Genomic DNA, 15,861 nt, shown 5'->3' with positions numbered 1-15,861 from the left:
CCCAATGCATCTTACCTCTTGCCCTGGAAGTGCAGCCAAGCTGACCCTGCAAAACAATTCTTCAGGTTATTGAACCATACAGACCATGCCTCAGTGGGGTTGTCCTAATTATTCCCTAGTAAACAGCAGCCAATATTGTTTTCTAGACTCCAGCTGTCCACTCCATTGTCTGCACAGTCTGAGTAGATAATTGCCAACACCCCACTGCAGGTTATGGACCTCTCTGTTGACATAGAAAATCAATGCCTTTCTTTTAATTCCTCGCAAACACCATGCCTTTGCCTATGCTAAACCCTCTGCCAAAGGTCCTTCTTTTCCTCACTATACCCCTTCTCAACACCCTTCCCCAATTTAGGGGCCAGACAATGCCTACTTTTTCTTTAAAACTCATCTGAGACATCATCTCCTTCAGGAAATCTTCCCTGTCCTTCCCGGGTTGGATTAGGAGCCCCAGTGGCTGCTGCAGAATTTCCATATTCGAGACACTTTGAGGGTGAAAATCTGGTAGGAAGCAAGGAAGTGGTGTGTGTGACTTCTCTTGAAATCATATTTTATAGCAAGGTACAATTTTGGCTAAGATATTTGCAAGAAGAAGAGCAAAGTTCTTAAAGATGCTTTTGTTCACACTTAAATGGGAATGAGAAAGTATCAGTGGTCCATTTCAAAGAATATCCTTCTAAGGAGCAGTGACTTAGGAACAGAGTTAACAAGAGATTATAGGAGGGTTACACCTTCCCCTAAGCCATACCATGGCTCCTCCACGTGCTCCACTTATGTCCTAGTGCTCTTCTATCGCAGTAGTACCACCTTGAAGTTGTTCATGTGTCTGTCTTCTCTACCAGACTGGAAAGGACCATATTCTTACTTATCTTTTTATCTCTGATATTCAGACCAGTCCTTAGCAGAGGTGCTCGGTCACTGTCTGTTGGATGAATGAATGGACAGGTGGGTGGATGAGTTGACAGATGAATGATGGATGGGTGGATAGATGGATGGGTGTATGGAAAGAATGGCAGGGAACAGTCTCAATCTTAAATCTTGCCTTCAGAATAAAATCTCCTCCTAAAGGGTAAAGATCTTGAATCTCAAAGTCAGTGGCATGTTCTCTCTCTCTCTTTCTCTCTCTCCATTCCCAGTAACATCAAGAAAGTATTTCATATTTAACAACTGCTCAGTACATTGACGGGAAAAGGCTGGTATTTCCCACCCAGTGAGTGTACTAAAGAAAGACTGGGGGAAAGAAATCTTTAACAATAAATATTAGATTAGAGCAATAAAAGTCTCCCTTTCTCTAATGGAGGTACAATTTGGAGATAAACTTAAACCACCTTCCTCTCTGTGGCACATGATTAAAATCTGCTTTGTTCTTCTAATTTGCTATTCTCAAATTACCACATGGCTGCTGGCGCTGCAAACTCAGACTTCACGGCTGCCCTTGAATTACTGTACAACTTTTCCTCCTTTTTTCCCTTTTAATCAGCACTGAACCAAGAAGGTGCCATCTACACCTGGTGGAGAAACGATGTCTCCAAACGTGGAGACAAAAGGTGTCATTCAAGGTGCTTCCCCCCACCCCCACCCCCCGCCATGGCACTTCAGCAGAAATACATCTCCCTTGAGGTTTGGGAACACGGGAGGTGAAGTTATCCTTGACAAGGCTCCAGGTGGCATGAAGTGTTTTTTTCCACCCCTGACTCCAGAGATTTTATTATCACTCTTCTACCTAAGCCTTCAAAACAAAGAGAGCCTGACAAGGATGTAGCTAGTGCCTAACCAAAACCAAAACAAAAACCAAAACCTTATTTTCATATTTTTCTGGCGGTCTTCTAAATACCACGGCCCAGGATTACTAAGAATTTGACTTCCAGAGCCAATCTCAAAACAACAAGGTAAATAACCACAGAGGATCAATAGAAAATTCTATAATGTCAACTTTCTTCTTTTTTTCTTTGTTAATTTCTTGAAAGTTACTTTGAAATTTTGAACTATAAGCAATGTATGCACCATGACAAACATGTAAGGGAAAGGGAGGATATCTTTCAATTTTCTAGTAATGTTAGATGCCAAAACATTCATAAATATCTGATAAATTAATAGCAATTTTTATTTTCACATGGCTCATTTTATTGACCTACATGTTGACTAGAAGAAAGTACAGAAGAACTAAAACTGTATCCTTAGATAACAGTTCAAAGACATCAGTACAATATCTTTACCCAGAAATGTGGTCAGTGTGAGATTTTTTTTCCCTTGTGCTAGTAAGCGTTGTCAGTGAAAAAGAATTATATCATTTAGACTACCAAGGAAGACTCAAAAACAAAATAGTGGCAGTATTTAGTGTAGGAGGAGCAAGTCTATAACCCAAGACACCATACCCTATCCTGATTTTGCTATAGGTAGGCAACTTCAGGCAAATCACATAGCAACCCTGGTTCTCAATTTAATCAACTAGCTAATACACATTATGAACATACTACTCAAGGATATTAAGAGGCATATGAGCAGAGAGAAAGGATGATGCTAAACAAAGAACCAACAAATTCCCACCACCATTAACACTATAGACAACACTTACAGATCACAAGGACTAACGTTATTTTCAGAACAACGGGCAGTAATGTGTGTATAGACCAGCCAAAAACTAACATCAGCTAGTTACATCAAGGAAGAATTATCAGCCAACTTATTGATTAGGCCTTTGTCCTCTCTTCAATTAATAAGGCTAATTAGTTATTGATTTTTTTTTTAATTTTATTTTTTATTGAAGTGTAGCTGATTTACAATGTTAGTTTCAGGAGTACAGCAAAGTGATTCAGTCATGCTATACATATGTATATTTTTTTTTCAGATTCTTTTCCACTGTACGTTATTATAAGAAATTGAATATAAGTTCCCTGTGCTATACCGTAAGTCAACTGCTGATTTTTTTGAGACTGCTTAATTTTGTTATCAATCCATTAAATGACATTGCGTTTGAATTTTCATAGTTTGTGTATGAAGACCCTGATTCAGTCAATCCTTTCCAGGCTAACATTCACCATCAAGGCCTAGTGCCTTAAAGCAGCAAATTATGCTTCTGAGGTGAGAAAGTAATAAACCAAACCTTAATCTGTCAATATGCTAATTGCTTTCCCTGCTACAGAATAATCATATTTCAAGTCTTAGCATAATAATAGATATATCCAGACAAAGCTCTGTTGTACATCTAAGATCCAGATCATTATGTTGCTAATATTAAATTATTTCTTTGAGCAATTTTATAGCACTTGGATTTATTTTAATTAATATCCACAATAATACCCTGAAAACTAAACAGAAAACAAAATTTGCCATAGGAGATGTCTGAGACATAAATAAATACGAAGTAAAGGATCAATTATTGCAGCATAACTTGCAAAACTGCTCTTCACATAATGTTTACTTCAACTTTGTACCACATTGATAGAATTTTTAAATGTATTATCTATTTAATGTTCATGACACCATCTCAAAGGACAACTTCTCTAGAGTGAAAATCCTATGTTTTGTAAATCAGAGCCTTGCAGCTGAGAGAAGACTTTTTTCATTTGTTAGGTCAAGCTAGGAAATGAGGATTAAGAAAGGGAAAATGCTTTTCCACCAAGAACACTGACTTGAATGCCCTATTTGCAGAAGAAAATGGAGTGAAAATGGAGGTGGGAGCTGCCAAACAAAGTAAAAATGATCAAGCACTCTTGGAAAGAACTCCAGAGCTCAAACTCCACTGGTTTGATCTACAAGGATGCCGCAGGCAGAAAGATAGGCAAAAAAGGAAGCCCTATCATGATGGTTTCGTTCATACCACGTGGTTTCTACCACTACTTACATGATTACTAACGACTCCCTTATCTGTGTCTCCATGCCAGACCTCACTGATGACTTTTATTCTTTATTTCCAATTTCCCACCGGGAATTCTCCCCTCAGATATCTCCACTACAGGGACCACAGAAGCAACATGTCCAAACCCATCGTCTCCTCCCCTAACCTGCTTCTCCTTTATTCTATCTTCTCAGAGCCAGCTTCATCCAGCTTAGAAGGACCCCACACTTGGTTTAATGGTCTGCTGTTGTGATCTTGAAATTCTTAATAATTTTTGGACCAGGGACCCCATATTTTCATTTTCCACTGGGTCCCCGAAATTTCTGTCCGGTACTGGATTGGCATCACCATTACCCCTGTCGCTGAAACCAACCACCTAATCCCAGATTCTCCCTTTCCTCATTTCTATAACCAATCATGCTGTTTCATGCCCACAGTTGTACACCAAGCAAGAGCCCACCTTGTTTGGAATGCCTTTTTCCCTTTTTCAAAGAATTGACTTCCACTTTTCCTTTAATTATTAATCAAGTTGCATCAATACCAGAGATACTTACTGATGCCCGGGTCTGATACAGATGTCTCCTCTTGGTCCTCCACCCACAGAGACCTGTCCCTACATCTGTTATTCTGTCCTTGAATCACGATCTTGTCTCTCTTCCTCCAAATGATGGTGGGTCTCTTGATGTCTGATTTTATTTTTTTTTTATCTCTGGTTCTCAGCTATGTGCTTGGCATATACAAGAAATTTTTTAATGTTTACTGAATAAGATTGATGTATTTCAAAAAACTTTACTAATTCATTTTTGGAAAATACAATTGCTTGATCTATACAAATGTTCTTTCCTTTTAGAATGAGCTTCATTTTTTGCAAAGTGATCCCCTCATTTCCCTCCTGCACCTTCAGGGAAAGTCACCACAACAAACAGCTCCAGAGCTTATGTTACACCTCAAATGCATTTGCCACTATCCTCTGGGGTCACTGTCCCTCGAGGTCACTTCTGCAAGTGCAAACAGCTGGGTCCCCTATGCCTCTGGGAACTTCCAAGCACTGCTGACTTATACACAGTGATTTGTTTGTGCCCAGAAGTTGCCAGAGTTCCTCCACAAGGCCACCAAGAGTCCAGGATGCAGGAGAGAAGAGTGGGAAGTGTGGCCCAGAGGGACAAGAATTCTCTCATTAACCCTGGGCCCCCGTGTGCTCTCACAGATCACCAGATTGGCCATCATATGAAACCTTGTTTGAAAAACAATCTCTTGGGGAGACACTGCTTTGGGAAAGCAAGTGTTCTTCTTACTTGCTACAAGTAATAAACCCCTCCTTCTCTTGATCTGGCTGGTGAAGGGAGTCCAAAGGAATCATTTCAGCCCTAGCCTCACTGTCTCATGAGCACTTCAGTCCCTCATAATAGACACACCTGGATGGATTTCTTTATTCATTCATCCACGCAAACATTCACTGAGCATCTACTGAGGGAAATGTGCCAGGTGAGGTATTATCAAGGAAGATGAGGGCCAAAAAGTCCCCACACTCAAGGAAATTAAGAGTATCATTATGAAACAGACAAATTCCACAAACAGCTTACAATTCCAGGTGTGGTGCACAGATCAGCGGCCCGGCAGCACCTTCTGGAAGCCTGTGAGAAAAGCAGAATTTTGGGGCCCTCCTCAGGACCTCCTGAGTCAGAATATGCATATTAACAGCAGCACAGAAGATCCACACGAATATCAGAGACTGAGAAGCACTGACACATCCCTCCCAAGAGCTGAACCTCTTTTTAGCCTGAATTAAGTTCAAATCTCAGTTGCAAAACCTGCCCTGATGGCTCCTGCTCATAATCCCCCTTTTTCCCACCTCTGGACTCCAATTCTGGCTCTCAGCTACTTCACAGGAGGGGCAACGTGACTCCTCCCCGACGCCAAGCGGGAGCTGGGGGGAGGGGTGGGGGAGGTAGGGGAGGTGGGGGAGGTGGGGGAGGTGGGGGAGGTGGGGGGCTCGTACCCACTGCCTGCACTCTCGCCCCTGAGGCTCACAGTAGATTCCCCGGTGAACAAGGTCTGATATTTCCATTCTTGCCATGTTTTTAAGAGTTCCCAAAAGGCCTCCTCAGAAAAAGAAGTAACAACTTAAGAATTTGATGACTGACGGGCCCAATTCAAGCAGTTTACATTTTAAACACTGAATGCATTGTCTCTATATTTTCCATAATCAAAAGAGGGGCCCCAAAGTAAGACAAGGCTTTATTTAACTCTTAGAATTGGAAAAAAAAAAAATCAAGATTCAGCTGGATACCAAGTGCAATTGGGAAATGCTGTTGAGAGTAGAGCCTGGCCTTGTTCTTTTGCTCAAACACTGCGATACACACGTATGCATGCACGCACACGCGCGTGCGCGCACACACTGTACACGGGTATATGGTTAATGCTAAGAATTCCAAATAGACATGTACACATTTTCCGTGTACACTTTGGGTGTTTTTTTATTTAATTGACATCATTTCAAGTACTTATAACTTGAAATCTTGGAGGTTCAAGATGTATGGGAGTTCTATGTTGTTTTATTTAGGGTTCTTTAAAATTTTTCATGAAATTCAGTATATTGACAGTTACCAAAACCCGAAAATTCTTAAGCTTGTTGCCTCAAAATTTCTTTACACAACTGAGAATCTACAGAACTCTTGTTTACTTGGGTTGTATATCTCAGTGTTTGCTGATAATTTTTTAAAATATTCAATTATTGATTCATTTTAAAATAATAATAATAAACCCATTGTACATGAACATACATATTTTATGAAAAATAACTTTATTTTACAAAGCAAAAAAACTAATTCAGTGAGAAAGTAGAACCATTTTACATTTTGCAAATGTCTTTAATGCCTGGCTCAGTAGAAGACAGCTGGATTCCCACATCTGTTTCTGTATTCAGTGCATTGCAATATCACATATCATGCAGTCTCTGGAAAACTCCACTGTATACTTGTGAGAAAATGAAAGTGGAAAAGGCAAACAACATCTCAACAAGGGTGACAAATAGAAAAATCATTTTTTCAATGAATGACGCTGGAACAACTGGATAGCCACATGCAAAAGAATAAAGTTGGACCCTTACCTCACACCATACATGAAAATTAACTCAAAATGGATCAGATGTGGAGTGGCTATTAATGGGCACAGTTTTATTTGAGAGGATGATAAAAATGTTCTGGAATCAGGTAGTGGTGATGGCTGCACAACCTTGTGAATATACTAAATCTACTAAATTTTACACTTTAAAATGGTGAATTTTACAGTATGTGAATTACATCAATAAAATAATTAATAAAAGACCTAAATGTAAGAGCTAAAACTATAAAACTGAAGAAAACATAGGTATAAGTCTCAGGACCTTTGATTACACAATAGCTAGCTGTGGCACCAAAATCACAAGGAACAATAGAAAAAAAAATCAGATTTCATCAAAATTTTTAAAATTTTAACACCATCAGAGTAAAAGGACAGCCCACATCCACAAAATGGAAGAAAAATTGCAAGTCATATATTAAATAAGGGGTTTGTATCCAGAATGTATAAAGAACCCCCAGAATTCAATAATAAAAAGACAATCCAACTTTGAAATGGGCAAAAGATTCAAATAGACAGTTCTCCAAAAAAGATACCCGAACGGCCAACAAGTACATGAAATGATGTTCAACATCATTAGTCATCAAAGAAATGCAAATCAAAGCTACAATAAGATATCGCTTCACACCTACTAAGATGGTTATAATCAAATAGACAATAACAAGTGTTGACAAGGATGTAGAGAAGTTGAATCCGTTGTACATTACTGGTGGGAAGGCAAAATGGTGCAGCTGCTTGAGAAGATAGTTTGGCAAATTGTTCAGTTCAAAAGATTAAACATAGAATTACTATATGACCCAGTAATTTCACTCCCAGATAGACACCCAAGAGAAATTGCAAATTTTACAGGAATGTTCACTGCAACATCCTTTGTAATAGCCAAAAGGGGGGGGGGCGGAACTAAATTTTCATCAACTGATGAACTGATAAAACATGATTTATCCATACAATAGAAATAGGAAAAACATGGAGGAACCTTAAAAACATTATGCTATGTGAAAGAAGCTAGACAGAAAAGATCACATATTATATGATTTCATTTTTATAAAATGTCCACAATAGGCAAATCTATAGAGACAAAGTAGATGAATGGTTACCGAGGGCTGAGAGGTTTGGAGGAAGCGAGAGTATGGCTACTAAAGGGCACAAGGTTTCTTCTGTGCATGATGAAAATGTTTCAAAATTTAATGCGGTGACGGTTGCACAGTTCTGTGAATATCTTAAATTGTACACTAAGTGGGTGAATTTTGTGGCATGTGAGGTATATCTCAATAAAACTGTTTTATTCAGAAGAGGCAAATAACATCTTAGTACCTTTATGAAATTAGTTTGAACCTTGTATACAGAGCCTCTGAAAGGATCTCAGGGACTTCTGGCAGTCCCCAGAACACACTTCGAGAACCACCGACCCAGACAAAGCATCTAGTGTGGATACTGTGGGTAATCTTCCTAGCAACCTCTCCCCTTCCCCTCTTGCTCCTGCAGAAGAGAGCCTTGATTTCCAGGTATTGACCTCTCCCCCATGCAGACCACCAGCTGGAAGGAAGTCGATTCCACTCCGAGACCCAGTGTTAGGTTCTGGTCACCCATTCCCTTCCACTGATTACAGTCACTCATGCAGTGTGGGCGCGTGACCTAGAAGTCTGATCAGAATGACTGCAGGATGTTGGCTTGGAATGCTGAGTCGGAAATGGTTTCTCTCTTCCTCTGGAGGGTGTTCCATGGAAATGTGAGAACTGGAATTACCATAACCAATTCGCTATCAGGTCTGAGGACAAAGCCTCCCAGGATAGTCCTTGAATTAGGTCCTTACTTAACTCGGGACTTCTGGATATATGATCCAGTAAATGTCCTTAATGTTAAAGCCAGTTTCAACTAGAATTTGTCAGATGTAGTTAAAAGCACTCGGCTGATAAACTGTCCAAATGACGTGGAGCTAACAGTATTGCACTCTCTGCACAGTCAATACACTCTGTCTTTGCTCTGAGGACATCAAGAGATAAGATCTTAGCAGACCATTGAAATAACATTACTTTTTTGTCAGAATATACTTAATACAAAGAGCTGGCCCGTGTAATCTAGGCCTAAACACATCAGAATTAGACCACAGTATTTAACAAACTGTCCCTCTCTTCTGTTCCTTTTGTGTCTGCTTGTCACTGTACTCTGAATGGCATTCCAGATAAGTTTGATAGAGAAAAGTGTTGGATCGCCCTTACTAGCAGAAAGGGTGTGGCTGTCAGCTAGACCTTGCTCAGATTTCACCAGCAGGATTGTTTTGGGGCCTGATACACAGCACATATGTATGTTTGTACCTGAGCAATTCCTGTTGCAGTAAACTACTGTCCCTTTTTTAATCAACTAAATTAATTAGAAAAGTATTCTACACTTGTGTGATGTTTTAACATTTACAACATGCCTTTACAGACATCATCTCAACAATCCAAAAGAAGTTAGCAACTGAGGAATTATCATGCCCATTTTGCAGATAAAAAACGGGAGGCCCAGTGACTTGCTTAAGTTCTTCCACAGTCAGGAAGTGATGGAGTCTGAGTTTAAAGACATTAGGTTATAAGCTAAAGCTTTCCACTACTTAGGATTAAATTTAATATACCTTCACATAATAGTAAGACAACAGTCAATATTTTATCAGCTCTTCCTATGGGCCAGGTACTAAGCACTTGGCATATATTCCACATTTAATTGTTATAACAAGCCCATGAGGTCTGTGCCATTATTATCCCCACTTTACAGATGAGGAAACTGAGACCCAAAGAGGTAAAGAGTCTTACTCAAAATCACCTGGCTAATCAATGGTAGAACCAGGGTTCAAACCCAAGCAAGTCGCACTCCAGAATGTAAGCTCTCAACCAATTGGTCACACTGCCACTTCAACAACAGCAGACATGCCTGCTCTGTACAAGATGGCTTGTAGCTGCCCAGAATCTACCAGCTCAGTAGGAATGGAACCGATATCTAACAGCACAAACTACAAAGGATTATGCTATAACTTTTCTTGTTACAGAATTTGATCACACAGAGATTGCCTAAAATATGCCAGGGCTTAGCGAACATCTTATTAAACTTTCCTGCCCATTTTATTGTAACAATAATTGTAACTCAATTTGACCTATTCTGAAAGAAACTACTGCTTCCTTAACCAACAGCACTTTCCCACCCTCCACTACACACACACATACACACACACACACACACACACACACACACACCCTCTCCAATGCCTCTATGATGTCAAAGCCCACCTCCCATTATAGGGAGTGAAGAATGCAAATACCAACTTTACACATTCCTAGACTCTTTGTAGCTAGGGCATGGGTGTATGATCCAATCCTGGCCAATGAGATCTGATGGGAAGACTGATGGGGGCCTCCAGGAAAGGTGTTCCTCCGTGATAAAAAGAAATGCAGGAGGAAATACCACCTCTAATATGGTGGGTGTGGTGGTGCTGGACCAACATTCAGAACGACTGCAGTCACCCTGTAATCATGATGGCCATAAGTGACATGGGTGACGTGTTGAGGATGGCAGAGTAGAAAGATGGAAAGCACCTGGGTCCATGCAGAGCTGCTGAACAACTCTGAAGCTGCCCTACCTCTGGACTTCTCATTAGGTAAGATAATAAGTGTCCTTATTATTGAAGCCACTTAAACTTGGCCACTCTCTGATTTGCAGCCTAAAGCATCCTAACTCTCAAGTCTCAAGCGGCAGCTTCAGAGAAGAAAGAGGTCTGGATTTTGAGTCAAATGAGATAGGTTCTAACCCACTTACTTGCCAGGTGACCCAAGTTGCCTAATCTCTCTAAATATTTTAACACTTAATAACAAAATAACAATGGAGGTAACGCAGAATAGTAATGAAAATCACGTGAGATCACGTGAATACAACCACTCTGTCAACAGCAATGTTTCATTCAAATGTAATTGGTCTAGGTAATAATTAAACTATAGCCATCCATTCTAACGCAACTCTCTTGCTTTACAAAAGAAGAAACATTGATTCCAAATGTCAAATGACTCACTTAATGTCACACAACTGGTTGGTTACATAACAAAACCACGAATGTCCTGATTCCCAATCCAGTGTTGTCATGCTACCCTCATGCTGACAGGCAATGACCTACGTTAAATATTGGGCCAGTGGCATTCATTCATTCAACAAGTGTTCATTGAACACAACTATATGCCAGGTTCTACTCGAGGTAATGAAAACTCCTTGATGAACAGTAAGGACCACAAAATAAAGTTCCTACTCTCATAAATTTAACAGTCTAGAAATTATTCAATAGACATCTATAAATAATTGTTAAGTGCCTACTATGTGTGAAGCACAATGCTTGGATTTCTATTCAAATACAAATACAAGCTCCCAGCCAATTACAGTGATATCAGCCATGTTTACCAGGATTTGCTAAAAATAAATAATGTGGAAAGTCTGTATTTTAGTCCATAAAGTCAGTATTAAAAATGGCAAGTTCATTAAAAGAATCTGTGAATGCAATGCCAGCATCTGAAAACATGGACAGAATGGGGAAGATGGCGAGAACTCCCTTCTCCTTAAAGCAGCAAGACTGAATGAAAGAAGTTAGAGCTAAGCCATGTCATTCTACTGTCTCCAGACTTCAAGGGTTGACTCAGCCAGAAAAGCCCAGCAGGGAACATTCAGCAACTCTTCCCCTTCCCGGGGCCTCTGTCTGGTGCCCTAGACTCTCCTTTGGCTCCCCACCCATTTGGAATTTCTCTACCATTCTACCTAAATATTCACTTGCAAATGACAGGACAGGACAGCATGCTAGACCCTCTGAAGAGACAGAGCAGGTGACTCTTGGCATTGCCTACTGGAGCTGGCTATCAGGCTTCTGACACTGAGCCATAAGGTTGTTTGTTCGAAAGTTTTCTTTGTCAATAACCACCAAAATTATATAACTTGGAAAAAATATTTTAATGCTATTACTTTGCAAAAAAAAAATCCATAACACGCATTTTGTACAGGTTATAGAAGGACGGAGGGTCTGTGTGACACTCCTTTAACTTTGTGAGTCCCTGGCATGGAGGAAAAAGGCAAGCAAGGAAGGAAAGACAGATGGATTCCCCAGGGCATATCCTGGTGACTCCAAAAGGATCTTTAAAAAAAAATCATTTTGTTCTCACCCTAAACAAATGGAAAGTTTTTTGTGACCTTCTACTCAGAAGTGTAATTTCAATTCCCGGGTTTGAAATACTCTAGGAAGGTCTAAGGTCCAAAATCATCCAAATAAAACCTTTTAATTCATTTTAATTGGTTAAATGATAATCACTATGTGGGGCAGATGTGACTCCAAATAAAAGATTTGATTTTTTTAAAGCAATGCCAAAAATCAACATTTTGGAACATAGCATTTTAACCTCTTTGGCATCAATTGGCCCGTGCAAACTCTAACGTTCCAAATTGTTATTAGACTGGCTACAATTTATTGTTTCCCAGAACACCAGACAACAAATGCATGTCCTTTGGAGAATATCTATTCTAAGGAAGGCTTCCTCCCCAGAAGGGAAAAAAACAGTAGTGTCAACTCTGATTGGGACAGGATAGGGAAGACAGAAAGCTAAGAGAGCTCAGGAGAACTAAACAGCCCCACCCCCTGCTGCCAGCCCCTTCTTTATCTACACATTCAACATGAGTTAAAGTTCTCGCACACCTATTTTAGGACTTAAAGCAAAGTGCACAAACTACTCTCTGGATCACAAGACAGTACATGCCAAATGCTTCTGTGCAACCCTGTGGCAGCAGAAAAACTGCCTATCCTGCTAATCCTTTTATTATTAAGTTTAGCAGCAGTGTTCAGCTCATAATGAAATTCAAGATCCTCCAGAAAAGTCAGTGAGAGCCTACTTTCCTGGGAGGTCATAGGGCACCACACTCCTGACTTGAAACTTACCCAGCTGTCGCTTACAAATTAGTTGCCACTGTCACCATGTCACAAACTCTCATGGGAAAAAAAAAATGGAAAGACCATTCATTCATTCTTGGTTAACACACAGGGCAGAGGCAGATTCTCATTGCTGGGAGACGCTGCCCCCATTCTTCTCTCACAAGAACGGGGTAGGGTACCCAGTATTTTAAAAAACAGCTCAGTCCTGGAATTTCAAGACTTGGGGTAGGTGAGAAGAGGAAATCCCAGAGATAAGTAAATAGATTTAAAAGTCAGAAGCTAATAGTGCTGAACCCTGACACGACCTTTCCAGATTGCACACCCCAAATGAGTAATGGTTAAGGCACCCTTCTGCCTACATATACACGCACTGGAAAGTACACACACACACACACACACACACACACACACACACACACACCCCATTACAGCTTACACTAGATCTCCTGCAAGCCCAGAGGCACTTAATAGCCGAGGATGGGGCTCCCAGCAAAGCTGCCTTCACCCAAACAACTCTGGCCTTCTCCAACTTTGGATGAGAGCAAATGTCCACCAATTTTCTAAAGGGCGCTCTTTCCCGGGACTCAGATCCTGCAGAGTTCCCTGCCTGCTGGCCTCACAGCCCTTTTCCTAACTCTGAAACACTCAGATTTCATACGATTTCTTTTTGAGGTAGCTCCAGCTCCGCGCAGAACACGCCCCATCTTTTAAGGCTGGAGCCCCGGGCTGCCTGGCCTCTTCCACTCCTGGGAAACTTCGCCGCCGCCCCACGCTGAGAAGTAAAGGCCACCAGTAGAGGGGAGGCAGGGAGCGGGAGCTGGCCCCTGGGTCTCAGGGAACCTTCGGAGCCTGGGCGCCAGAAAAAGAAATGAGTGAACCCAGGCTGGTGCATGACTTCTCCACGTGGAGGAAGGGAGGAAGGAAGAGTGGGCGACATGCAGGTACCCCTCTCGGCTCTTGGAGCTCCTATTTCTCGACGGGGTAGGGAACAGTGGGGTTAGAGTCCTCCAGCAGGCAGCTGCCCCGCGCCCCGAGCCTAGGCGCAGCGAGACGTGCGCTCAGGGTGCAAGCTAGAGGAAGGGGCCCGGGAGCAGATAGATTAGCGCGCCTGGTGCTCCGGAGGACAGTGCCCCCATCCCTGGGCTGGGCTCGCAGCTTCAGAGGGCGGAGGAAGCGAAACCTGGCTTTCTAGCAGGCTCCCGGGTGGGTTCCTCGCCCCTGCCCGCGCACGCCCACCAGCAGAGGCCCCCCATCTCTGCGCTCAGCGCATACCCGGTCTCCCTAGCCCCGCACCGCCAGCACCTGGATGTGGCAGGAGATCTCCGAGTCGTCCAGCAGCCTGATCGTGCATTTCATCTCCTGGCTGAGCGATTTGATGCTGGAGCTCCGAAAGTGGATCATTTTCATGGTCCTCCTGCCTCTCGGCACACAGTGGCAAGAGGCGAACATGCACCACGGCCCGGGGAAGCGAGCGGGAGGCTCGAGGCCGGCGCGGCGCTCGCCCGCGCGGACAGACACTCGCACACGCACGGACCTGGACACCCGGGCGCGGCTCAGCCCCGGAACAGCAGCGGCGACGGGCGCCTGCGGCCACACATGCCGAGCGGCCGGGGCGCGGCAGGCGGGTCCCTCCCTCCCTTAGCTCCCCTCCCTCCGCTGCCTCGCCTCCGCCTCGCCCGCTCCTTTCCCTGCCTCCGCCCCTCGCGCGCGCTCCTGCGCCTCCCTCTGCCGGGGCTCGCTTGCAGAGGATGCCCGGAGCCCGTGACCCCCGGCTGGCTCGCGACGCACTCACTCCCACGCGCGAGGAGCCGCGGCAGAAGAAGGCGGAGGGAAGGCTGGCGCTGGTGGCCAGTGGCGTGCTCCACCGCCGCCGCCTCTGCGTCAGGCTGGGCCCGGCAGCCTCCTCCCTCTCCGGCCGCTAGAGCTCTGGCTCCTGGTCGCGCTCGTCCCTGCCCCGGCTCCCCCACGCGCCCGACAGCGCCCAGCTCGGCTCGGCTCCAGGGACCTGGCCGCGGGAGGGGGTGGCCGATCCTGCCCTACACCCGCAGGGAGGATTCCACCGCGGGAGAGGATTATTGGACCAAGGGCGAACCCCGAGAGTGACTTGAGGCCCTGGCCCGGCTACAGCAAAAATAAGGCTAACAGTAACAATACCTGGTGCTCACGGGGATTTTTGTAAGCCTTTATTTAATATTAACTGGGAGTCAATCTCCTTCTCTAAGAAATTCAGAACCTTCCTTAAGCAATTTCTCATTTTTGTCTCCGGACATCTCAGTATGATCTTTGGTAGCAGTACCTTAGACCTGAGCAAGAGGGTTCCTACCCTGCCCCTCCACCATCCCCCCCCCCCACCTTGGGGGTCTTCCTTTTACTCCCCCGTTGCCCAAGAATGGAGGTGTGCGCCTTCCCGTTTTAGGATCTCTGGGTACTGGTGACCCTGGAATTCCGCCTCCAGTATGTTGGAGATGGGGGTCTCCTGCCCCTTTGTCTTCCCCAGAGTGGCTCGAGCCCTGTGTGATGCGCCCACAGGCCCAAGGGCGGCCGTGGAGGCAGGTGGATGGAGGTTGGATGTGGAGGCCAGGACGTCCAGGAGCGGGAAGAGGAGGGGCTCTCGTCCTGCTGCCTTTTACTGAGCTAAGCATGCTTATTAAGAGTATTTGTTAGAGGAGGGACTTATTGTCCAACTTCCAGCTCTTGCTGCAGCTGCACAGAGGTCCCTCATCCTGTCGTTGGGGTGGGGAGAGATGGCCAAGCCATGTCATACAGCAGATACACTCTGATGGTCCATGTATGCGCCAGGACTCCCCGTGGGGTTGGGGCCTGCGTGGCAGTCGGTTTCCTCCCTCCGCCTGCTCCTGCTTCCTCCCGTGTTGCTAAATTCAGTCTCAGCATTTGATTCTGGAAACCCCCAACTGTCAAGATAGCAGGATGGAGTGTATTTTATTTAACAGTTGATAGCTTGATTACTGCTGGT

General features: G+C 43.6%; 1 protein-coding gene across 2 annotated transcripts in view; it reads right to left on the bottom strand.

Moving 5' to 3' along the window:
- FRMD3 (FERM domain containing 3) overlaps positions 1-14,664 on the bottom strand; it is a 256,971-nt gene extending 242,307 nt beyond the window's left edge. For both annotated transcript variants that reach the window (XM_031447136.2, XM_010993498.3), the window contains exon 1: positions 14,190-14,664. In XM_031447136.2, the coding sequence (XP_031302996.1) occupies positions 14,190-14,336 (147 nt within the window). In that variant the 5' untranslated portion in view covers positions 14,337-14,664. The remainder of the gene's footprint in view (positions 1-14,189) is intronic.
- Between the last annotated feature and the right edge of the window lie 1,197 nt (positions 14,665-15,861).

The sequence above is a fragment of the Camelus dromedarius genome, chromosome 10 (genome assembly GCF_036321535.1).
Source record: "Camelus dromedarius isolate mCamDro1 chromosome 10, mCamDro1.pat, whole genome shotgun sequence".
Taxonomy (NCBI): domain Eukaryota; kingdom Metazoa; phylum Chordata; class Mammalia; order Artiodactyla; family Camelidae; genus Camelus; species Camelus dromedarius.
This window is presented reverse-complemented; position numbering and strand designations above follow the sequence as displayed.